The sequence below is a fragment of the Phodopus roborovskii genome, unplaced genomic scaffold, assembly GCF_943737965.1.
Source record: "Phodopus roborovskii unplaced genomic scaffold, PHOROB, whole genome shotgun sequence".
In the NCBI taxonomy this organism is placed as follows: domain Eukaryota; kingdom Metazoa; phylum Chordata; class Mammalia; order Rodentia; family Cricetidae; genus Phodopus; species Phodopus roborovskii.
The window spans coordinates 15,184,258-15,210,171 of NW_026126511.1; the positions used below are offsets into that span (position 1 = coordinate 15,184,258).

Here is a 25,914-nt window from a genome sequence, read left to right on the forward strand (position 1 = left end):
AATCACTGAGCCATCTCTCCAGTCCACCCCTCCCTCATCTTTAAAGTGTGTGTGTGTGTGTGTGTGTGTGTGTGTGTGTGTGTGTGGTTTGTTTAATAATTTGTACCTCTACCAGTCATTTTATATTTGTTCCTTTAAAAAAAAAAATGAGCAATTAGATTAAAGAAGCCCACTTAGGGAACTCAATTAATTTGTCACTACTTACAGATTGATGATTATAAACATGACCAATTCTGGTACACTAAATAAATATTTGCCATCTGTTAGCCCATGGATTTCAGTGAAATTGGTTATTTCTAATTTTTGTCTAAAGGTGAATAAGCAAACTGATCTGCCATGAATGTGGAAATTTTACAAATTAATTTATGCTTCTGGAATTAATACACTTTTGAATAGTAGACATTAAGCCCTTTTGATATCTTATCTTCACTAGAAGAGGGGTAGAGATTTTATAACATTCACATACATACACGTGTGTATATGTTATATTCATTTATGAATATGTAAATTGCTACATTGATTTAACAAATGCAACGCCTTATGATGGGTATGGTGGCGCACCACTTCAATTCCAGCACTTGGGAAACAGAGGCAGGCAAAGGTCTGTGAATTCCAGGTCTGCTTGGTCTACATGGTGAGTTCCAGGACAGCCAGGACTAAAAGCCGTGCTTCTCACCCTTCCTAACACTCCGCCCTTTAATACAGTTCTGCATGTTGTGCTGACCCCAACCATACATTTATTTTGTTGGTACTTCTTAACTGTGATTTGGCTACTGTTATGAATTGTAGTGTAAATACATACAGGATACCTGATATGCTAGACCGATGAAAGGGTTGTTCCACCCCAGGTTGAGAACCACTGATGCAGAGACCTACACTCAAAAAACAACAAAAAAAATGGGGTTGGGAAGAACACAACTTCTTTTACAATGCTATGGAATGTATTATAATTTACTAGTAAATAGTACTGTAACAAATCTAAAATGCACTTTCCATAATTATTAAATGTCATAGATACTAATCAAAGGTCATTGACTTAAGTCTGTTTCTCTTGCTTTAAAATCAGAACATCTTAAACTGGCTTATGCTTCTACAGGGTAATGTTAAAGCATTATCAACATGATGGTGTAGAAAAAAAGGAAGAGTGCCCGAACTCTTTGTCTTTTAGTTAGGAACCATTCATTGATAACTTAGATAGCAGCATTAACCCATTCATGAGGGCCTAATCATCTGTTGATATTTCCCCATCACAGGGGCAGTAACATTTCAGCAGGAGACGGGGAGGAGCATTCAGATGAGCACTGAAGTTTGGAGTGTTTTCTGTTAGACTTTTTAACAGCCTCAGATTAGGAGGGTATGTCCACTACAGAAGAATAGATGGTGTTGCCCGTGCCTCTGCTTCTCCCACTATAGTTGGCTACATTGGTCCATGGGAGGGGGGAGCAGAAGTGTGGAACCTGGTGAAGACAGCTGTGGGTACAACAGAGGCAGCCCTCCAGGAGACAGACTTAGGTGAATCAGTGAATCAGCCCAGCTTTATTCCTTAGTGTAAGGAATCTATAGGACTGGGGGAGTGGGGGTTCTGGGGAAAAGCCCGAGTTTGCATTAAGTGGCAGGCTCCTATCACAAGGCTTTATATGTGGCTGTAGGATCCTATCAGAATGGCTAGAGCACTTGCCTAATTACCATGTGGGTCATAGGAGAAAAGCACTTGCTGGGAACTGTGTCCAGGGTCACTCTTAGATAAGTCAGGCATCCTGGGCCTAGAGATATCCTGCAGATAAGGCTAGGTAGAGAGCCAGAAGCTTTTGCTGGAGGGGAGGGAGTCCTCCACGTTGCCAAGCTTAGAGAAAGCTTCCAGGCTATGGTAGTCTGCAACCTCTGATCAGCAGAGCCTCCCAACATTACACCGAAGAATCTACTCCAAATGTTTACAGTCACACTCCAAAGCAACAGCAGTTTCAAAGAAGCAGATATTTGGAATGGCCCTGACCAAGGTTGAAGACTCGCTTCAACCCAGCTATTAATCTGGGATGAAAAGTAGAAGTATTTCATTCCTACTTCAGATACATAGAAGCAAAAATATAAACAAAATTCTGGTTACTATTTTGAACAACAGTTTTAAAATTTCTATAAAACAATTAACATGCCTCAAATTTCTTTCTGAATTGGAATCTACCTTTTTGTTGAAATTCATGTTTTTTCTTAATTTCTTGATGATATCTTAAGCAAAATCAAATGTTGACAATTATAAAACCAGAACTGTCTTTGAATTAAAATGTAAGTATTTTGGCATCAATTTTTATGATACACAAAAAACATTCTGAGAATTTAAATTGACTTTTTCCTTACAAAACTCTTATGATATATAAAGTTTACATGTGTGTATAAAAGTTTGAATGTAATATTCAAGAGCTTTGGCTTAGCATGTACAAGCATTACTCCATATCTAATTATTGAATTTCATACTCTTTCAGGATGAAATAGATTGTTTGCAGAAAGAAGTAGAAGAACTTAAAAGTAAAAATCTCAGCTTGGAGTCACAGATCAAGACTATTCTGGACCCTTTAACCTTGATGCAGGGCAGCCAGAATGAGGACAAACACCCAGTGGCAGATAACCCGAGTAAAGTTGACCCAGAAACAGTAGCAGAGTGGAAGAAAAAACTCAGAACAGCTAACGAGATCTATGAAAAAGTAAAAGACGATGTAGATAAGTTAAAAGAGGTAAGTTGCAATCTTGAGGGGGGGAATATATTATGGCTATTTTTAAAGTTCTACAGTATTTTAAGTACTTTCACAGGTATAAATAGCCATGTACCTTGACTCACCATTAGCTGGTTTGTGAAGACAGGATGAAACCCTGGATGAGCATTTACATGACTAGGAAAACATCGTCTCATTAGCTGTCATTAGCTGCCAAGAAATAGCAGGTGGTTCCATTTGTGCCTGTAGTTGGAGACACTGTAGTGCTTGTATATGAATGAGAGTGCTCCTGGAAGAGTTGCATCAGTTCAAGGACGGGTCTCAGTCCCCCTCTTTGTGGTTCGCCTGAATTTTTTTAAGCTTACAGCAGTGGCTGCTTTGTTGTCATTGAAGCAAATGTATCCCATTCCCTGCTTAGCAAAGAAACATTTATTTGCTTGTTTTTGAGGCAAGACCACACTACATAGCTAACGACTGTCTGGAACTTGCTATGTAGCGCAAGCTGCCCTCAGACTAACCACCCTCCTACTTGAGACTCCTTATGTTAGGATTAATGGTGTGTCTCACTGTACCCAGCTGAACAAAGGATTTTAACCATACCTTTCCTAGCACTACCATTGTGTGATTTTTGAAAGCTAAATATAAGTACATATTGAAAGTTTGCTGACTAATTCAGCTGTGAGCACCTACTTTAGACCATTTACGCAGAAGAGCAATGTGCCTTATGAGGCTGATTCATTTTCCTATTTGTCTATCCATTCAGCAGGATACAGAGAACATTAGTCCAGGGTGGGGAACAAACATTTAGGATTTTTTAAATCTAGAAAGGAGGTAAAGATGCGTGCCATTAACAGTATTGCAGTGACAGGTGTTGTATTGCTTTCTGGAACAAAGACCAGCCTCGAGCTTGACTTGAGGATTATCTGCCCTGGAGTACAGCAGTGCTAAATGGGTGTGCTTTTACAGCACTCCTTCTACAATGGCCCTTTAACCTGTCTGCATTCCCTTAAATGCTGTTCTTATTCTGAATGACTGTGTCCTCAGACCTAAAATCGTTAATGGCTCTGTATGACATTTTATAGAAGAACCACTATGTATTAGCACTCGTGTCTTCAGTGAGGTTAAGTAGCAGAGAAAAATCTTCAACTCAGGGTAAACCATTTTCCATATACAAAACAAATGCTGTGTGATTCATAAAGGCCCGTGTGAAAGGCAGAGGGAAGCTGCTTTCAGAAGAAAGGAAACTGTGTACATACTTCCCTGTAGTTTTTGAAGGAAGTATGTAGTTGTGTATGGGCAGCCGGCCTTAGTGTAAACGTGTAAATGTGTTACCTTTGTTAAAAGGTAAGAAAAACTACAGCACAAGTTTCTCCTGTGACTTCCGTGTTTTTCTCCAGCCACCAGAGTCTCCTATAGTTACTAGATTCTTGGCAGAAATACTTCTTGGAGCTTGAAGCTCTATGCAGAATTCACTCTGGGTTTATAATATCACTGTGAGGAATATATGAAAAGGCTATGCAAAGCACAGTTATGTTTAAATTCAGTGGTTACAGATATCCTACGACATCACAGTTATTTGGGACATTTAATAAGCCTGTTTGGGGTGCCCAGTTACTTACTAGGTAATAAATTGTGAGTAAGAAACATAAACTACAGAGACAAAATGCAAATAATGATCTAACTCATATGCAGAAAAACAAACTGTTCAGTAAAGTACAATTTGGTGTGAGTAAATGGACTTGTGGCGCTTCCTGGATTCAGTGAGTTGAGAAACATTATGAGACATCATTCCCAGTCAGGGTTGAGAATGGATAACAATTAAAGTCTTTGATATTCCCAGGTACTATAAGTAGGCAGAACTCTACTGTTTACAATCTTTATTTCCTTTAATAGTTAAGAGCTATCCAGCCTATAATGAGAAGTATTAAAAAAAAAAAAAAAAGGAAACCACAGGACTGGTGAGAGACCTTCAAACATACTGATAGTGATACCAGTATTGGGTGGGTGTAGGGAAGGAAGTCAGGTGAGTTCTAATTTCAGCTTCTTGTCATCATCAAAAAATATTCACTAAGTGCCTCCCTTTATGGTGCTGTGCTTGAAAGCATAATTCATTGTTGATATGTATGAGGAAGTAAATGGCTTTCTGTGTATCTTTGAGGGGGCGGTAATAATGGTATCTATCAGTCACTTAAAGAATTAACCCTGCACCTTCCTGGTTTGTATGCATCCATGAAGGTGAGCAAGCACTCAGAGCCCAAAATGAACTTGAATAAGTTTGAGTAAAGGTATAGGCTACAAATGAATATCCTCTATCCTCCTTTTCTTGTTATTCTTGAGGTACAATTGTATGTAAGTAGGTAAGTAATACATTCTGGAAGTTAGTAAAAAAAAAAAAAAAAGAAAAACTCTGGTCAGTTTATTTTATTTTATTTTTTTAATGTATATTCTAAAAACTTCTTAGGTTACTCTTTCCCTTTCCCTGACAGTACTTCTATGACTTATTAACTATGAAATAAATGTTCTAGCCATAGCATTTTCTTTGCTGGCTGAGTAAGTTTGGTGGTTAATCTATAGAGTTTAATTTAATGTTGTTAGTACTACACAAGCAGAAATTTAAATGTAATTCTAAAGTCTAAGAACATTGGTTCCACCCTTAGGCTATCTGTGGTCCTGAGTGTCTAGCTTTCTCCCTTCTTTTTGTGACAGTCTGTGTATTCCAGGTGAGCTACTGTATGTTGTGTTGTGTTGGTTTTGGGGTTTTGTGGGGTTTTTTGTAATTATTTTTAGGCATTGAACAAATCCAGAAAAAAAGTTATGCTTGAAGGAGTCTTTTCTTAATATGTATGTCAAAGAACATTTGGAAGCTTACTAGAAAATATTGCCCAAATTTTAAGGGTATCAGAAGTTGGAAGACAGAGAATAAGAAAGACCTGTTTAAGAAATAAAATCAGTAGCTTACTCATGCTAGATTTATCACTGGAGAGGTGTCTAAGTAGTAGCCAAGAAATTAATCTCATGGTTTAAGGGTTAACTCTTTAGCATTAGTTTGTAAATACTTGTGTATGATGTAATCTTGTCTTGTTTAGAGCATTTAATTATGGTAAAGTGAACAAACAAAAGTGATGCCTATATTTACGATTAGATTGTCCCTTATTGGCTTTGAGCTATCTAACTAACACAGCTTCATTTTCCTGAGTAGAAGACTGAGGAAGTTCTTGGAGAATGTAGCTTTTAAATGCTTAGTTGTATTTGAAGTTTCAAGTTATTCCCACTGGTGATTTTATGTTTCTAAGGGCGGTGTCTAGTATTCAATTTTCTGATGTCACTGTAAGAATCAGATGGCTCATAATTTTTACAAGGTACTTCTATATTAGCTTATGTTTAATTATTTTTAACTCTTCTTTTAGGCAAATAAAAAATTGAAGTTGGAAAATGGTGGCCTGCTGAGGGAGAACTTAAGACTGAAGGCTGAAGTAGACAACAGATCTCCCCAAAAGTATGTACTCACAGAGCAAGGTCTCTGCTTGTCTTTTAACGACTCGGATGGCTTGTGGTTTCCCTTTGACTTGTCGTTTAGGAAAGCTAAATGTTTCTGAAAGTCAAGTGCAAGCTGTTGCTTGCACTTCTTGAGGCTAATGTGGAACAGGGTTTCATTCTAACACTTTTCATTTTTTGATATATAAGAATATTTTTTTATGTTACCTAAGACAAATGAGCCTTTGCTTGGTTTTGCATACAACTATTTAATAATACTAATGAATACTGAAATTAAAACAGTTAATTGTCCATATAATGTAGGCTGCTGGATAAACTAAGATGTGATGTAAATTGATACTCCCAAGGGAGAGGTGGAGATACAGAGAGATTAAAACTGGTAGTAATCATTTGAACTTAGGTAGTATCACCTCAGATTCTGAGTGCTTAGCAACTACAGGAGAAAGCCTTGTCTGAAATAAAATAAGGTGTTGTCCACTAAATCTTGAACTACAATTTTGAAAGTCTAATGAAATGAATTGACTCTTCTTTTATGATGGTGGCATCTTCACTCTGTTTTGGAAGTTGTTAAGTTTTGACCTGCTTAGCGTTAGTTTGATTTGTCCGTCTTAAGTGGTAAGAAGGATTTGGGGGTTAAGGGGTGAAGATGGAAGAGATGAGAGCAATTTTGGAGTCCTCCCCTTCCTTCCCCTCCCCAGCAGGAAACAGGCAAATGAGGAGACAGTATGGATGCCAAGATATGCAGTCTCTCTGAAGAGCATGTATTGGAATACCACCATTTCTTTGCTTCTGACCGCTAGACTTCATTTTTCTGTTGTAAGAAGACAAAGCAGGAATAAGTAAATAGTGGACATATATCCTGCCAGAGAAGAAACAACTCTTACTGAATGCAGTGTGGTTTAGGAAATGGTAAAAGAAAATCCTATTACACAGAAAGGAGATTACAGACAGTGGTAGAAAACGTAGGACGCCTCCCATGCTCCCAGCCCTGCCCCCCCCCCATCAGATAATGTCCTACTTTGACAAATTAGTGAAATAAGCTGAGAAAGTGTTGCTTTTATGTGGGCTTGCATCCTTGTTATTGGCAACTGGCCCTGCCAGTCACAGTAATGCTTATCCATTAGTCGTTTCCCACAGCGTGCTGAATGGAATGAAAGCTATTTTGTTTGTAGCTTTTATTTCTTGAAAAGTTGCCCACCAGATTTCAAGTTTAATGCCAGCCACAGAAAAATGTGTGCTTTTAAATATCCATGCCTTCTACCAAATAAATAGATGGAGAATCTCACCTAAGGAACTACAGCCTCTGTGTCCTTGCAAGCGAGCAGCCACACATTGGAACCCAGCATCACTGTGGCGCTTGCCATCTTTAACATGCATTCCTCCTTCTCTTCATGGGAAGGGAACAGTTTCACTGGAATAGTGATTTGAGTGACCCCTATTCCAGATCATTGATGTATTAAATGCATTGCAAGTGATTGATAACCCTGTGGACTCTGCATCACAAGCCTGGTGGGACTCTGAGACAAGGTGATCATAGCTGAAGAGACCCAGATGTTGTTCACTGCAGAGTACTTATGTTTGTGTAGGAAAGAATATGGGATTTCAAGAATTTACAAGTAAATGCAGCCATAGAAAAATCACCCATTCACTTCCATCTTCTCTGCGTAGGAAGTGCCTTGACTATTTCTCTCCTGTCTAGTTGTTAAATGTAAAGGAGTGCTGCTCAGACTGGAACTTGGTGTATCCTCTGATATGTTCCTCAACTTGAGTGTCCGAGTCACAGAGAGGAGGGCACTTTAGACACCAGAGGAGAAAAGAATTAGGAAGGTGTATTAGTCATCTCGGGCTTCTAGAACAAAATATATTCACAGTTTGACTTAACAATAGATTTACTTTTTCACAGGGGCTGAAGGCTGAGAACAAGGTTTGGCAGGTTGGTTTCTCATATGAACTCTCCTTCTGACTTACTGACAGCAACATTCTTATTATGTCTTCTAATACTAGAGAGGAAAATGAAAGGGTTTTTACCTTCTTTCTCTTTCTAAGAACACTATTCTATAGACTGAGGCCTCACCCTTGTGACCTAACTAACTTTACTTCTTGAAGGCCTTCTTTCCAAATATAAGCACGCTGAAACGGAGGGCTTCACATAGTCTGAGGCTTAATCCCCCATTGAAAACAAGAGAACGTGAGCATTTATGTTGTCAAGTGAAATAGTTTATCCTTTAGATGGAAAGTCTGAGTCTTCGTTTATCTTGTTGCTTTGTCTTTTGGTTCTGTCCTTGATCCTCTGTTATATCTAATTGTAAAGTGTACTGGAGATTTTGCTATCCTTAACTGGAACATAAGGCCTCTTGAACATATAGATGTCCTAGTAAGCACATTCTACAAGGGTTCAATCATCCACTCTGCTTTTTTTAAGACGTTCATTGTATCGAAGTAAATGTTCTGAAAATAGAGTCTTTTTTTTTCTTTTTTTCTTTTTTAGCATTTGTTTTTATTCTCAAATCGTTATGCCAGGAAGAGAACAACTATTTACATTATCAGTTTGTCCTGATATGGCTTCCCAAAATAAATGTTCAGAATTTGCTGGGCAGTGGTGGCATACACCTCTAATCCCAGCACTCGGGAGGCAGAGGCAATTGGAACTCTGTGAGTTGGAGGTCAGCCTGGTCTACAGAGTGAGTTCCAGAACAACTAGGATTATTAAACAGAGAAACCCTGTCTTGGACAGGCAAATAAATAAATAAATAGATAAAGTTCAAAGTTTAATGGGTGGTAGTTTGCCTTTGAGTTTACCAGTCTAATAGCTGAAGAAAACTCAACTCTATAGCCAAACAAAAATATTTAATGTTTTCTTTTTATTTAATATTATAGGAAAGACGTTAAACTATGGAAAGTATACATGCTGCTAATCCTGCCATAGAGTAGGTTCTTCTGCTGGGCTGTCTATTAACAGTCTTGAATTTTTCCCTTTTGGGTCATAGCACAACTAAGCTTATATTTTGTATGATGGTTTCATAACATTCTTCTGTTTGAATGAAAACTAAAGTGTACTCAGAATTGTATCTAACCCATTTTATAGAATGTTAACTGGAGAGTCCTGGTTTTGGTACATGTTGGTTGGGTAATGAGAGAAGCCCTGAGACATTAAGTATCGTGCTTATTTACGAAAATGTTTATCTTGGACTTTTTGGACTGTTATAACAAAATACCCATCTATTAAATTGTTTATGAATCATAAACATTTGTTTCTTACAGTTCTGGAGGCTAGGAGGTCAGCACCAATGTGCTGGAAACTCGGGCTATGGTGCAGGTCCACTTCCTGACTCAGATAGCTCAGATAGCTGTCTTTGTGTTGTGTCCTCAGAGGGAAAGAATGAGCAAGAACACCCTTGTGCTCCTTTGCTGTCACTGTTGGAGAACTGAAGGCCTCCAGTGGCCTTTCACCAGATGTCATTATAGCCCCCATCCCTTTCTCCAGCTGTGGACATACATCACGTTAGTGCCAAGAAATAATGGCTTCCTTCTCAAAATCATCAGAAAAGTCCGCTGTGTAATTTTTACACCACTGCATTATAATCACCATCGCCTTACTTCCTGGCTAGCAAGACTTCCCAACATTTACAGTTTGCCTCTCCAAGTTCAAAGACTTATTTTTTTGGTTTGTTTGGGGGTGGGTGGGAGGAGGTATTTGTTTTGACAGGGTCTCTCTGGGTAGCCCTGGCTGTCCTGGGACTCACTCTGTAGACCATGCTGGTCTCAAACTCAGAGATCTACCTGCCTCTGCCTTCCGAGTGATAGGGTTAAAGGCATGTGCCACCACCATTCCGAAAGCTCAAAGACTTGTTCTTAGCGTGAGTATGTAGTGAAAAAGATCATTCCCCACATACTATAGAACAGTCACAAGCCAAAGAAAGAATTTAATATTGAATTTTCCGTATTTCCAGATTTCTTTGACTCCAAATTCTGTCCCAGGCTGTGTCAGCAAGTCTGGTTGCATTTGTTCTTGCTGGAGTTGGGAACTCCTTAGTGACAGGAAGCACTTGAAAGTTTCTTAGTTTATCACACAGGTCTTCCTGTCTGTGTGCTGTCTTCCCCCTTCTCTCTAAATACTTGTGTTCATTACCTTTCCATGACTGTGACCAGAAATGCACAACAGGATAAGGGTAAGAAAGGCTTGCTCTGCTTTACTGGTCCTGAGATCTCAGCCCACCAGTCAGAAGACCGTTTCAGAGGTCGTGTCCATGTCCATGGGATTAGGAGGTAGCATGGACCAGGAAGCAGAGAGCTAGAGGAACCAGGGAGGCTTCCTCTAGTAACCTACTTTGACCAGCCAGGCCCCGCCTCCTAGGCACCTGCTAGGCTCTGTAGTCTTCACAGTAATGCTCCAGAGACAACCAAGTACTTAAAACATCAGCCCCCGGGACATACCTTGCTGAGGCAGTGATACTCTGACACACGATGTTCCTGTAGGTGTTTGTGATCACAGAGCCCTGCCATTGGTAGGGTTTGTGCTTTGTCTTGGCCTGGCTCCACTCATCCCACCATTTTTCTGGCATCTCTAATATCCGGGGGTTTCCACAGCACCTTAGACTTAACCTCAAAGTGACTCAGCATGGTCAGTCAGGCGCTTCTTGTAGAGACTTCAGCCTCATGAATTTTTTTTTTTTTTTTTTTTTTTTTTTTGAGAAATGTGGGTACAGGCCTTCAGCTCTGTAACTCCTGCATTCAGTATGTCTGTAAAACAGTACCATATGAACAACACCAAGGTGTTGCCAGTTGAAAAGTAGTATGGCCCCTTTGCATATGATACACTCTGCCTGAATGGTTAAACCTGGGAAAGTCTTTCTGGGTGGCTGTTCTTACAATCTGAGATTTTCTCCATCTCAGTTCTACACTTCTGTGAAGTAGGATCAGTGGAACTTATCTGTCATATAGGTTACACTCAAGGTTAAGCAAATTAAAGTTTAAATGTATTTATAACAGAGTCCATAGTTAATACACAGCCACTCTTGCAGTATGGTGAATTTAGTCTTTTCATTCCCTGAAGTTACCATGTTCATCTAGTTGTGTATCTCTTTGTTGTCTTTCTCCTCCATTCTGAACTCTGAATTCAGAAGACTGAGAATTTTGGAGCCTATCTTTTCTACTTTCAAAATCTCAGCACCTGGTAAACATCAACTAAATAAACAGATTAACGCATCAGTAACATTAAACACATATTTAGCTGTTGATACTCTGAATTTATATAGATAATGTATTGAGAGGGTTAAAGAAACTGTTTCTATATCTTTATATAACACTGTCCTATTGCTGTGGAGAGACACTGTGACAAGACAGATTATAAAAGAAAGCATTTAACTGGGAGCTTGCTTACAGATTCGGGGGTTTAATCCTTGGCCATCATGATGGGGAGCAGGGTGGCAGGCAGGCATGTGCTGGAGCAGTAGCTGAGAGCTCACATCAGGAGACAGAGACAGAGAAAGACTGCCTTGTGATTTTTTTTTTTTAAGCAGCTGGAGAGAGAAACATGGCATGCAACAGAGTTCAAGTGGAGGGCATTTTTGTCAAGGGGAAAGAATCATGAAAAGGGGGGTAAGGGAGAAGCAGGAGACTGACCTCCAGAGACAGGAGCAGCAGGAGAAAGGGTTGGGAGTGGACATGGACCTTTTAAATGGGAACATATTAAATAGGCACAGGTGATGCTCTTAGTGACTGCAGCTGAGGGTGTATCCTGTATATCTTGTCAGTACTCCAAAGGCAGGCCAGTACAAATGCCTAAACACTAACAGAATAGGGTTGGCATTGGCATTTAGAACTTAAATCCCATCCACACCCACCCCTGTGACTCACCTCCTCCAACAAGGACACACCTCCTAATTCTTCCCAAATAGTTCTACCAACTTGGAACCCAACGTCCAAACTTAGGAACGTCTGTGGCCACTCAAATCCAGACCCCCACAACATGTAACAGAGAATGAAAAAGAGGGTGTCCTTTTTCTGTGTCTATATCATTATATCCCCTAGACTCCATCATGTGCAGAAAACTTTCTATACTCTTGGTTTGCTTGTGCCTTCTCAGAACCTCACTACTCATCAACTTGCCAAATGTAAAAATGTTAATCTTAGTTTTACTATTTCTTCTCGTGTCCCATACCTGGCTGCTTACATACTCTTCTGAACATACCTCTTGGTCCTACATTTGTTAGCTATCATCTCATTCCCAGTAGCTTAGATAGACATAATTTCTGGTTCAGCCTCACTATTTGCTTCTTCTTCCTTGAGTATCTGTGTTGTTGCCTGAAATGTAGAGTATAAACCTGATCTTGCTCTTCTGTTTGATGATATTTAGTGGCTCCCAGTCACTTTCATAGTAAAGCTCAAATTTCTAACTCCAGCTTACAAGGCTTAGAGTGCTTGACCTTTAAGCGGTCTTGCATTTTCTCTTGTCTCCTCCTTGTTTTCTGCTGTGGTCACTTGGGATTTCTCCCTGGGCTCATATTTCTTTTTATTCTGCTGTACTTGCATACCTTTGCTCACACCTCCTTCATCTTTCCACTATTGTTATTGTTGTTGTTGCTGTTATTACAAGTTAATGGCTACCCATTCTTTGAAATCCAGCCCAGCCAGTGTCACTATCTGTGAGGACCTCCACAATTTCCCTAGGCAGAAGGATGCCTTCCTTTGTTCTTGTGATTATTCTGATACTTGTTACAGTAGTAGTCATGCTGATACATACAGATCAGCATGGTGATGACTTATTCTGCCAGCCCAGGGTACTTAGACATATCTCTAAATGCGTGTATGTGTATTTACACTATAAAGATATATGTCTGTATGTGCATGTGTAACTTCCTTTTCTGGGAGTCACAGAAGGAAGCTATCCTTTCACTCTACTACACTACCATTTAGAGCAAACTAACAAGAGTGCTAAGATTTCCAAGTTTCTGTACTTAAAGGGTGTGAGAGTTTTAAAATAACAGGACATCAGAGATTAGCATTTTCTCCAATAAGAGGAGATTTGGGGGAGGGTCTCTAAGGTATGGCAGACATTGGAAGTTCCGAGGGAAACAGGAGGTGTGTTAGAGACTACTTTGTTTCTCCGGTACTGGGTCTGTTGTTGAGTGTCTGTGGATTATCTGTCTCTATGCTGGCTCTGAGCTGTGGCTCAGTTCTAATTCATGAGTCTGCTCTTCCTGAAGGATCCACAGGCCTGTCTGTCCACTCTGCTTTCTTATCCACTGCTGAGCTGGCTGGCTTGGGCTGCCCTTCCCTCTTGACTTCTTCCAGCATCTTGTCTTTTCCAGATTCTGCTCTGACAAACACAGTGATTCCTGGTATTTGACCCCAGCCTGATCTGGTGACTGATTCTGTTCTGCCCTTGGTTTCCCAGAAGGAGAATGTGTAGACTGTCAAGGGAAGCATGATGATCCCCTGGGGCAGACTGTGACAGCAGCTTGTGCTCCAGCCCTTGGGCTGGGTGCCTGAGGGGCCCTTCTCTCGATAGACAGCTAATTGGTGACAGACAGTGACTGCAGTTTTCCATTGTTTTGTCTTTATTGTCTTGATAGGATATTTTAGTTGCTTGCAATGCATGTTGATAACTATGCAGTGTGGTTGTCAGGGAGATTATGGATGAAGGTTTGAAAACAGGAATTAGGAGCGATGGCTTCTACTTACCTTGTAGTCCTTCCTCATTGTCCCCTGGTCTGCAGTAAGTCATCTGAGTGATAATTACAGAGTAGTTAGATCATGGTTCTTTGTTTTATTTTGACTGCTCCTCATGCAGAGACAGAGAAAGAATGAGAGGATTTAGCTAAAGTGAAAAAATATATATATACAAATACTTTTCTGGGGAGTTTTCAAAATTACTTATCACTTATCAGTAGTATTTTCTACTGCTGAGATTTTTTTGTTAAGATTACTGTGCTTTGGAGATATGCCTGTTTTTACTCTGTAAACATAAAAAGATATAAAATAGTATTTTTCCAATGAATGATTATGATTACCATTAATATGCAAACTTCAAGGGCAACCCTTTACTAATTTTTTCCCAAAAATGAGATTTATCTCACATTAACATGAATCTGTGTCACTGATAACATAGAGAGAATAGTGCTTGCTCAGGGGTTGGGAGGAAGGGAAGGTGATTCAGTAGTTAGTGTTTCCAAGAAAAGGACCAGAGACCAAGTCTCTACCAGTGATCCACGAATGGAAAAAAGCTAACAGAAAACAGTCTATATTTTCCCTTGTGACCCTAAGAAACCTTCTGTGGGCTCATACTTTATTAGAGACTTGCCTCCAAAGGGATTAATGTGTCCCTCTTCACATATGTGACCCAACACACAGGGTCATTTCTATTGAGAATGTCAGGTTTCAGCAGTGTAATCTTTTAGCCATAAGTGCATGGTTAGCGTAATAAACACTAAGGAACTTTCTTTAAAATGATGCTGCTATTGATTTTAAACAGCTTGTTATCGGCCCAGGAAATACTTCTCTCTAACCAGATTTGAGAATGAAGGTGCAAAGGAAAGCCCTCAACACACCAAGTCTTTAAAGTCTTGACCTCTGCAAGTTGCCATAAGGAGGCAGTCATGTAGCTGTAACCTGGAGACACCTTTCTCTAAACATTGTCACATCCTACTTTTTGCTTTGCCTTTGTGGCTGGGCCTCAGTGCTTCATTATAAAGCTGGTGGATGGTTCAACTCCAAAGACAGTGAAGGGCACCTTCTTAGGCCAAGATTCTGGATCCGAGAAACTTAGGGATTCTTTGTGTGCTTGTTGTTAACTAGATGGTGAGAGAGCAGTTTTACCAGAGGTAAAAAGACATCTCAGAGCTCTACGGACACATTTAACAGCTCAGTAGAGCCTGCAGGAGAGTGGGCATGCTGTAATGGTTATAAAGAACTTTTCAGGGAGGGTCATCACGTCCTGCCGCCCACTGGCAGGACAGCCAGGACTTTGCAGTTAGTTGGGCACAGACTTGGGAACTCTCTTATTTGCCCCCTTTTCCATGATCTCGTGGATTTTAAAAGGAACATTTTTTTTTCTTTTTCTTTTTTTTTCTTTAATTTATTTTATATAATAAAGTTCATTTAAATGAAAACAAACATTTATAGACAATATTTGGGAATTTGGGCGTTGTTCTTTCCAAACTACTTCCTGCTGGTAAGGGGCGCTGTCATGGGGAATTCGAAGAAGATGCAGAAATCCTGGCTGTAGTTAAAAGGAACATTTTTAAATAGACTTTGAAACAGCACTGAAATGTGTCAGATAAGCCAGAGCACAAAATCCGGTCCAGACTCGGAGTGCTTTCTCTTTGTTTCTGCTGCCTCAGTTAGCAGATCAGGAAAACACAGGAAGTCAAAGATTCTGTCTGCTCCTACAAGCAAGGTGGTGCCTTGCCTGATGACTGATTCTGCTACACATTTGCAAAAGGTTTTCAGGAATGCCATGTGCACTGCTGCCACGCCTTACAACCTGAGTCTGAGGCACCTGAACCTGCATGGAAGGAGAGAGCTGACTCCCACATTCATGGGGAGCACATGTGCATGTGCATACATATGCATACATGCACACATGGTGATGCATACACACAGTAAGAAAGCGATAAAAACAATCTTGGAGGAAGAACGCCTTTCTGAAGTTGCAAATCCCCCATGCTTATTGTATTTAGTCCTTTAATTGTGGTTGACAATGAGAAAGGCCAAAGTTCCACAACTATAATTGCATAGATACTGAAATGCATCTGTGTTCCACACAGAAGATACACTCTGAAATCTCAGCAATATGGTTGTCTAAATAAGACTTTAAAAGTAGACAGCACCTATTGAAATGCCCACATGGAAGGAAGATTTCTCACAGGACCTGGTCTCGAGAAATATAAGAACTGCAAGCAGTTGAAGGCTTCTGGGAGAGGGAGAACATGCACCTGTAAATTAGCTCATCCAAAGAGGTCAGCCCTAAACACATGAGAACACTGAATGATTGCAGTAGGTTGTGCTTACAAATTTAGGCACGCATGTAACTGATAAATAAAGGCCAAGAAGCCATGGATTTTAGGAATCGGGGGTACTTGGGAAGAGTTGGATGGGAAGAATGATATAAATACTCATATAGGAAATTCTCAGTAAGTAACTTTAAAAGGAAAAAATAATGTTCAAAAAAAAAGTCAAATTAATAAGACTTTCATTTCTCTGTATTCTAGTTGGGACAGGAACAGGCTTTTGCATCTGTATCCTTTCCTCTCACCCAGAACATACACTGCAGTTAACATTGGCAGGCTCAGAACTCCTGTAAGCATCTCTGGATTCTGGCAAAATGCATTTCCAATATCAGTTCCCAAGCTGTCCACAGTGTTTTTCTGGCATAATGAAGCCTTTGGCCACCACTGCTACTTTGAAAATCAAAGCTTTTTGGTCTCTAATGGAATGTTTATAGAAATGCACCATTTTGAAATTTGCTCAGGAAAAGGAAGTAATGTTAAATGATACTTACAAATCCCTCTGGCTTGCCTTGGCATTGCTTCATTTAATGTTATGCACTCTGGAAATATCTGGAATTAGTAGGAATAAAAGAATATTAAAACCAAAAGATAAATAAGCCATTGTGTTCATTGTCTTATTTTGTGGAATTTTGCCATTATATGTCTCTGCTTAGTTATTTCTGTATGAGAATGTGTCTTTTGCCAAATTTAATGGAAGTGTCTTGGAACCAAAAAAAAACTTTCCTGACCCCTGTGTCAAAAATTCTCTTGTACTCAGGTGAAAAGGGACGGTCTCTGGATGAGGCTGTAAGAATGTTAAGTCTAATTAAAAGGCTGCACAACATCTGCAATGAAAGGCTACAATGAAAAAGGAAGTCACATGTATGAAATATATTTAGTGTACTAATATGATGAGTATCATAATATTTACACATAAAAGGGCAGAGGATTTAGCTTATTCCTCCTATAGTGTTGGCTCTGCCTTAATGGACTAATGTAGCTTAATGTAGGAGACTGATGCTTACATGAGATGTTTAAGAAGGGATTCTTCTGAAAGCCTAGCAGTGAATGTAGATGGAGAGGCCTCCTATACCCCAGCTCATTGACTGTAATAGAGGAGCCAGAAGGCAAGTCAGCTCCCGTGGCTTTGACTATACATTTCTGTCAGTTTTCCCATTGGCATGTTTAGAACAATTCTCATCACTCAGTATTGTGTTTGTGAAGTGTTACAATGGAACTTTGGGGTTCTGAGATCATTGAGCTTTTAGGAAACAGCCTAACTGTTTTAATGAGTTATGCTTTGCCTGTCCTTTTTGGGGGGCAGTGGGGGTGGGGGAGAAGCTTCTTGTGAGTCTTTTTTTTTTAACTTTGTTTTTATTTATCCTTTGTGTTTTTCAAATCATGCATCCTGATCCCACCCAACTCCTTATCTCCTTGTGTCCACGCCCTGCCCATGCAACCCTCCAAATACTAAAACAAAATTTAATAGAAAAAAAGATGTGGGGGTGGAGGAGAAATGGGAAATCTTGTCAAAAAAAGCCACAATGTGACAAAACGAGTCACAAAACATGTTTTCCATGTCCCTTTATACGTAAGCACTCATTGCAAAGAACCCTTGGTCCGGTTAGAGGCCCCTGGTCTCTGTTACACCATCGAAGGTGGGCCCTCGCAGGGACTCTTCTTGGACATCAACACATAACCCTGGTTCTGGGCCTGGAAAGGTGATCAGCCCACCACTCTCCGTCTTCACCACTAGGGTGAGCTCTCCAGCATTGCCCTGGCTAGTCCACCCCTTGCAGCAATGAGCAAGGGGTGGAGCCAGTTCTCTTACATTCAGATATATATGCATATGCATGCTGATGTCTGTTAATTCCCATGGCAGTTCAGCTTTGCTCTCCAAAATACAATACAAAAAAAAAAAAAAAAATATGACTAGGAATATCACTGACTTCATCTCGGAACCTTTATACGTCTTTAAAAATCATAATTGAGTAGGGCTAGGGAGATGCTCAGTAAGTAAACATGGCGATCTGAATATGGATTCCCAGCACACATAACAAGCTTTGCCTGGGCACATGTACTGCTGATGGAAACAGGGACGGAGGACCACTGGAACTTGTTGGCCAGTCTAGCCAGAATACAGCACGCTCTAGGTTCAGTGAGAGACCCTACCTTAGCCAATAAGACAGAAGGGGACAAAGGACATCCGATGTTCTTTGGCCTCTGTACATACACACATACATGTATATACCACACACATTTAGAAGCATTCTTTATTTGCCACTAGTTCCCATTGACATCCTTTGGTAGCATCCAATGTACTATCTAGTAGCATTATTTGATATTAAATCATTTGCTCTTTTTTACATGAAGATCCATTATAAAGTCTGAATTTAAAAATGAATCTCTTGGAGTAAATGTAATGTTGTCACATTTTGCTCTTTGTATTAAATAAACATGTTTCACAATTTTTCCATTTAAAAACATGCAGGTTGATTATGACAGAACAGTTTCAATCAGAAACTCACAAACATGTTTGCAGAATGCACTCCACAATCTCTGCCCACCTTTCTAACATTCTCTTGCAGATCTACAGCTCTGCATATGGACTATACTTAGAAGCCAAAATAAATTTTAACAAAGAAAAACTTCTGTTATTGCTTAACCAGATGCTTATAGTAGCAAACTTTGTCTTCAGATGAAGGTTTGCTCCTTTAGTTTTTGTTTTTATTATATCTCTTGCTGTTGTCTTGCGTTTTAGAAGTTGAGGGCAGTGTGCTCTGGGAGTTGAGTTAATTGCAGTGAGCAGATCAATATTCAGCAATCGGGTCTTTTAAAGCCCTTTCTATCCTGAGATGTGATGATTCTATATTTACCTTTGCTCTTGCTTTTTTCTGTCAGTAGCAAGAGAGCAGAGATCCTGTCAGGCTATGCTGTAGAGAAACTGGGCCAGGGGTTTAGGAGGTGACAGGCATTGGATGGCTATCTAGAGCATGGTACAATGTCTCTTGGTTCCTTGTGTTCTTTCCTAGGATAGAATGTGGATACATTTCCTTAGTTGCAATTACTTTTGTAACTAGGAAGAAAGGGGAGAAAAAGACAGTAGTTTTTAGAAGATACTGTCTCAAATACCTTCCTGCAAACAGACAGCTCCCAAATTCTTAGCGATGGATTAGATGTAAGTTATCAGGAAGATGGCTAAATCTCTGAAGAACTTTAAGAAGTTAAGACGTTTTTCATGGTCTCCTATGCAAGCAGATTCCTTTAAGATTTCTCCCCCTTCATCAGATAGATTAACTTAGGCATTTAATGTGTTTTCGAGCTGCAATAATCTTACTCAGTCCATGCCTCGAGCCCCAGATGTACCCCTAACCTGTACTAATTGCTGAAATTGTTTTCCCAACTGAACCCAGTACCCATTCTGGATGGAATAATGGAAAAAAGTTAGTACTGGGCAAAGAGTGAATTTTTGAAGTTCTTTCTAGTTCCTGTCAAATATTCCCCTTCAGAAAGTATAAATTGTTTTTATGCGTAGTATACTGGAACCACCAGCACTGACTTCGTATTTCAAAGTTGGAAGAAATGAGATTGATGTCCTACACAGTTGTAAAATGCCGAAAATAAGGAGAGCTGAAATGAATTAAAGCCTAGTGTTGAGAAAGGCCAAGAAAAAGCTTCATATCAACAGTGACTGTAATTGAAAGGGCCCAAATAAGTATTTAAAACCTCCCCTCCTGAGACGTCCAGGATTTCTGAATTTCAAATTGACATTTTATGTTTGACAAGGTGACATTGTATAAGAAATGTATTGTAAAACACTGCTGTACGATAGGAAAATGATTGAATGTAAATATTTCAAGATGTGGACCACTGTTCAAATGTTATCATAAATCTTTGCCATTGTTTTAGGGGATAACTCTTCATGCATATGTGAGTTGGATTGATAGCTAGCTCTTGGAAAGGAAGTCATCAGCGGATTTCTGCCTTTGTCTCAATATTAGTCTGACTTTACCACTAAAATGTCTTATTAGATTTTTTTCTGTTATGTGTTTAATATTACACATTATGTAAGTGCTATCGCCTTTCAAGGTACTACCCTAGCTTTGCCTTTGTCCTTTTTAGTGTTTTGAAATGTCACCGTTACATGATTGGAACTGTCACTGATAAGTGAGCTTGGACAGTTTGTGTTTAAGTTTTGCAAAGAAAACAACCCGAGCTATATCAGTAACCATCCATCTATTCTTTGCAGGTTTGGAAGGTTTACAGTTGCTGCTCTTCAGTCCAAAGTAGAACAGTATGAACGTGAAACCAATCGTCTCAAGAAAGCTCTCGAGCGAAGTGATAAATACATAGAGGAGTTAGAATCTCAGGTAGCACAACTGAAACACTCAGATGAGGCGAAGGAAGACATGGATGCCCTTTGCCAGAGAGCACCCTCTGTGGATGGCAAGGGACCCAAAGGCAGTGAGGAGGTTGTGACATCAAAGAATCAGAGTGACAGTGCCAGGAAGCAGGCTGGCTCAGCCACCGCTACTACAGCCTCTCACGTGACAACACCTCGTGGCAGACTCACCGATGGCACCAGCAAGGCGGAACCAAACTGCCCCAAGAACAAAGACAGGTACCCCAAGCCCACAGAGATGCTGCTGGGGATGCGAGAGACACCCATGGACGCTTACTTAGAAGGAGAGTGGGGCAGTAAGCCAAGTGACTGTGCGCCCTTCAAAGAGGAAGAGCTCTATGACCTTCCGGCTCCTTGCACTCCTCTGTCCCTTAGCTGCCTTCAGCTCAATACTCCAGAAACCAGGGAGAGCTCCGTAACCAAAGCAGGCAGTTCCAAACAGCATGCGAACCATCTGAGAAAACTGGTGTTTGACGAGTTTTGTGACTCTCCAAATGCCGGTAATAACAACGCCGAGGGTGATATGAACGGAAATGAGAATGAAAAGAAATCAGACCGCTTTGCTTCCCCAAAGACAGGGTTTTGGGATTGTTGTTCCACAAGCTATGCCCAAAGCTTGGAGTTTGACAGTTCACAGGGAAACACGATAGCAAATTCTGTTGGGGAAATACCTTCAAAATTGAGTGAGAGGTCAGGATCATGCTTGTCCAAGAGACTAAATTGTATTCGCTCTCTTGAAATGAACCGGACAAGAACATCCAGCGAAGCATCCATGGATGCTGCTTATCTGGACAAAATCTCTGAGCTGGATTCCATGATGTCGGAATCGGACAATAGCAAGAGCCCTTGTAGTAACGGTTATAAATCAGTGGAGTTGGAGGGGTCCTCAAAGTCCCCTCGAGGCAGTGAGTTTCTTGAGGAGTCTGACAAGTTGGAAGAAGGAACTAAACTGAATCTTTCCAAAAGTGCTCTCACTACTGATCAGTTAGAAAATGGAGGTGAGTGGAAACCCACTTCTTTTTTTCTCCTCTCTCCATCTGACCAGGAGATGAGTGAAGATTTTTCTCTGCATCCCACTTGTAATTCAGGAGCTAGTGAAATCAAACCCCAGAGCTGTCTGTTTCAGACAGAGTTTTCCCAGGGTGCTCTGTTAAGTGGTTCCCATGGACTATTTGAAGATCAAAGGTTTGGGTCCTCTTTATTTAAGATGTCCTCAGAGATACAGAGCCTTCACAGCCACCTGCAGTCTCCGTGGTCTACTTCCTTTGTCCCCGAAAAGAGGAGTAAGAATGTGAATCAGTCAACAAAAAGGAAGATACAGAGCGGCCTCTCCAACGCCAGCCCGTCCAAAGCAACTAAAAGCTGACTCACCAGAGACACCCCCTGGCTTTGTCCTGAAAGGGGTGTGGACGCTTTTATTGCTGCTGCTGTCACTTCGTGAAGGTTCTATACGATCCCGAACTGGTAATCTTCAGTAAAGTGTCAAGTCAGAGAGGTGGGTGCCCTGTGCCCAGGGCACTTCATCTTGAAGGGACTTTTGCTTTCATTGGCCTTTCTTACCAGAGAGGTTAGGGGGAGGGGTTCATCTGTCTCTGTATTGGTTATTACTTTGTTTTAAATGAATGTTATGTGTATCTGGATTGACTTTATGTTGTTTTCATATATCTTATATAACTGTTAGATATGGTGGCCTGTTAACTCTCTTCAGAACTTATTTCTTAAAGCGCTTTCTGTAAAGCTATTCCTAGAGTGGAAATGATTTTTGTATGTCCTTTTTTATTTATGTTTCTTGATGGCCTAATTTTTATGCAAGGCCATGCAGGAGAAATGGCACTCTGACCTGGGAGTTTTCATTGACATTTTCTTAGGTTTTACATAGTTGTTCATTGGGTTCTGTCGTGTGTGTGTGTGTGTGTGTGTGTGTGTGTGAGAGAGAGAGAGAGAGAGAGAGAGAGAGAGAGAGAGAGAGAGAGAGAGAGAGAAAATGAATGCTCTGCTAGTATGAAAGAACTTATTTTTTTGTAGTAGTTTATATCTGCCCATCTGTGTGTGTGTGCATGTGTGCTTGAAGTTGGAAATTGTTATGTATTGGAAGACAAGCATGGGCAGTTGGGTTGGGAGGAACTTGAGCATCCCAGCTTTGTTTTCCAGATGTGTAGGTAGAGAAGCAGTCTGTTAGGTGTTTATCCATTGTGTCACAGGAAGCCTTTTATGGGATAAAGTTCTTGTTTGCATGTTACTGCTCACTGTGGGCACTGTAAGCATGGGAGCCCTTTTGCTTGCTCCATTCTCCATCTGGAGGAGAAAGAAGTTCCTACTGGCTAGTAGAATATCAATTATGTAGGGGTTTTTTTGTTTGTTTGTTTGTTTGTTTTTGTTTTTTTTTTTGTGAAAAGTAACAAGTGGGAATGGGGATATGTAAGAGCTAAGCACAACTTTTAGTTTAGCCTTTAAAAAGTACATTGTTTTAAACATATCTGTTACACCCATATAGGCTGTAAAAATAAGTCTGTGTGCTAATAACTTATCTAATGTGCACTGAACATTTTACTTGTATTGTCTTACCTTAACACTGCATGATTTTTTTATGTGAATTGAATAAAGGATGCCATATGCATTACATGTCTTTGATGTCATCTCAGATAATGAATTAACCTCTAAAGACCTCACATACTATGGACTTAGGACAGTATGTGCCTGTGTGCGTGTGTGTGTGTGTGTGTGTGTGTGTGTGTGTGTGTGTGTGTGTGTGTAGTGCAGGGGCTAGAACACAGGACCATGTGGACACAAGGCCAGTGCTGGACTTCTAAAATGCAGCCTTATGTGTACCTGTTTGTGAAAGGTCTATGAGCAAAGCAAAAAAAAAAAAAAAAGTTTTATAGTGTTCCCACATTTTTTATTAAAAAGTGTCCATGCCACAAGAAAATCACCTGAAATTAAAATTGTGTTTCCAAATAAAAGCTTACTAGATTGAAGCTGCACTGTGTCTGCGCCGGTGCCTGATAGTAACAAGGGAATGGAATATTTGCAACAGTGACTGGCTTGAAAAGCCTAAAATATGTACTGTCTGCCCTTTTCCTTAAGAATTTGCTGACCCTTGTTATAATAGACTCAGAGGATTCAATGAAACCATAAAAAATACAACAAATCACTTTTATGGTCTAGAGACTCATGTTCTCCACTTTTAGAAGTAACAATAATCAAGGGGGAGAAAAGCTAACAGGATAGTATTTGTTTTATCATACACGTTTTCCAATAATTCATTTTTTGCCATGGTAAAACTAATGGATATTTTCAGAGCTAGTGGCAGCTTGAACATGTTTGATGATACAGTTAGTTATACATTTAGAATTCATGCAGAAATTAAGGGGATTTTTGTTAATGGTAAATGTGAGTGCAGTAGTCTAAATGTCCCCCACATTACATACATTGGAACCTAATCCCAAGGTAATAGGAAGAGCTGGGACCACCTGAAAGTGATTATGTCATAAAGGAGTGGTGTTAATGACTTAGCAAGCAATGTACAGTGAACTTGAGCTGATAGCAGCTATCTTTGCAGTAGAGAACAGGCCCATATCAACACTTCTGATGCCTTCAATTCTGAAATTCCAAGACAAAGGAATTATCATCAAGAATGTGTCTTTTTAATCAATTTGCATACCATCATTATGCCGTGGAAGTGAAATTTGTAGCCTAGTTTACCAATAATAGCCTGGGTGAGTGTGCCTTTCTTGGGCCAGAATATTTCTTAACTGCTTACCTTCAAAAGCACCCTTCCATCCTCTCTAAAACAATGTGTATTACATTTGCGTATAATTAAAACCATTCTATTCCCCAGCTGAAGGGGACAATTGCAAAGGATTTGACTAGAATCACTCTTATCTCCCTTACTTTCAGTATCTGATTTCATAACAGACGGTTGTGTCACAGATCTTTCAAATGAGCTTACTATGTCCACTGCAAACAAAACACCACTGAAGGGTTGGGGATGTGGCTTGGGTTGTGATGCTCTCCTGGCATGCCCAGGGGCCAGGCCTGTGTTGCTTCCCTGTTACTGCATAAGTCCTACGTGGACTCCAGCTGTCGGAATCCAGGTAAGAACTAGATGATCACAGTTCAAAGGCAGCAGGAGAGATGGTTCAGTGCTCAAGAATAGTAGTTGATCTCAGAAAATCTCCGTTCCTATTCCCAGCACCCAGACAATTCTGGGGGCATCAGGTTTGCACGTGGTCCACAAACACAGACAAAGCAACCATACACATAGAAGTAGTCTTTTAAGTTCAAAGCCATCCATATCTATATAACAAGTGAAAGGCTGTCTACAGGTACAGGAGACTAAAACAAACAAACAAAAGCTAAGACACTTGAAGCCAAATATTTTTCTAGCCTCCATTTCATATAATCGTCTTTCAGAACTTCCAGTTTATGGAAAGGCAAGCAGAGTTAGTGGCCACAGGTCTCGAATGGTAGGGAACCGTGGCTTGGAGCTGGACGTCCAGATGCAGGGACGATTATCTTTCTTATCCACATTGGTAGCAAAAAACAAAACAAACAAAAGAAGGTAGTGTGTTTGAAATTTCCCAAGGGTTCTTTTGAAAGTGTGTTGGGAGTATTCGTACCTGTGTGCCTGTTTCCCTGAGTGTAATCTACACTAAGGTTGAGTGCAGCTTGTATATACCACTGTTAAACTTGAAGGTTTACAGTAGGACGTCTGCTGGCACACTTGCTTAGTACACAGGGCTTTTAAGGGTTCACATTAACTGGCATTTATGAACTGGGCTTTCCCTATTCTCTTTACTTCAGCTGCCTATGTTGGAAAAAGATAACACTTGTCCAGATACACTTGATATGGAACAGTTTTTGATTGTTAATCTCGCCTAAAAGCTGTGTCTACATAGTTCTCTAAACTATGCATTAGAGGCTTCTTGTTATGAAAGTATAATCCTCTTAATTAAAAATCTTCATCCCATTTACAAGTTAAAAGATTTATTGAATTAGCTAACACACACACACACACACACACAGAGAGAGAGAGAGAGAGAGAGAGAGAGAGAGAGAGAGAGAGAGAGAGAAAACAGGACTAAGCTTTACAGCCCCCTGGTTCTAATCTGCATTGTCCTTGGGTTGAAACAAAGGCACAGACTTGGTCTTGGGCTGTGTTATGTTTCAGGACCATAATGTTTCTGCAGACCTGATGATTTCTAGTTATTAAAATTATAGCTCATCAGGGGATTTTCTCCCTCATTCTGTACCTGTGGATGGTATGTGCAGAGGGTATCAAATTGAAATCAACAGTTCATGGTGTGCAGCCTGTTAGACTAGA

At 40.2% G+C, this 25,914-nt stretch overlaps 1 protein-coding gene across 2 annotated transcripts in view; it reads left to right on the forward strand.

Moving 5' to 3' along the window:
* Obi1 (ORC ubiquitin ligase 1) overlaps positions 1–23,211 on the forward strand; it is a 35,126-nt gene extending 11,915 nt beyond the window's left edge. For both annotated transcript variants that reach the window (XM_051195252.1, XM_051195253.1), the window contains 3 exons: positions 2,478–2,726; positions 6,113–6,201; positions 20,439–23,211. In XM_051195252.1, coding sequence (XP_051051209.1) covers positions 2,478–2,726; positions 6,113–6,201; positions 20,439–21,957 — 1,857 coding nt within the window. In that variant the 3' untranslated portion in view covers positions 21,958–23,211. The remainder of the gene's footprint in view (positions 1–2,477; positions 2,727–6,112; positions 6,202–20,438) is intronic.
* Positions 23,212–25,914: the final 2,703 nt, after the last annotated feature.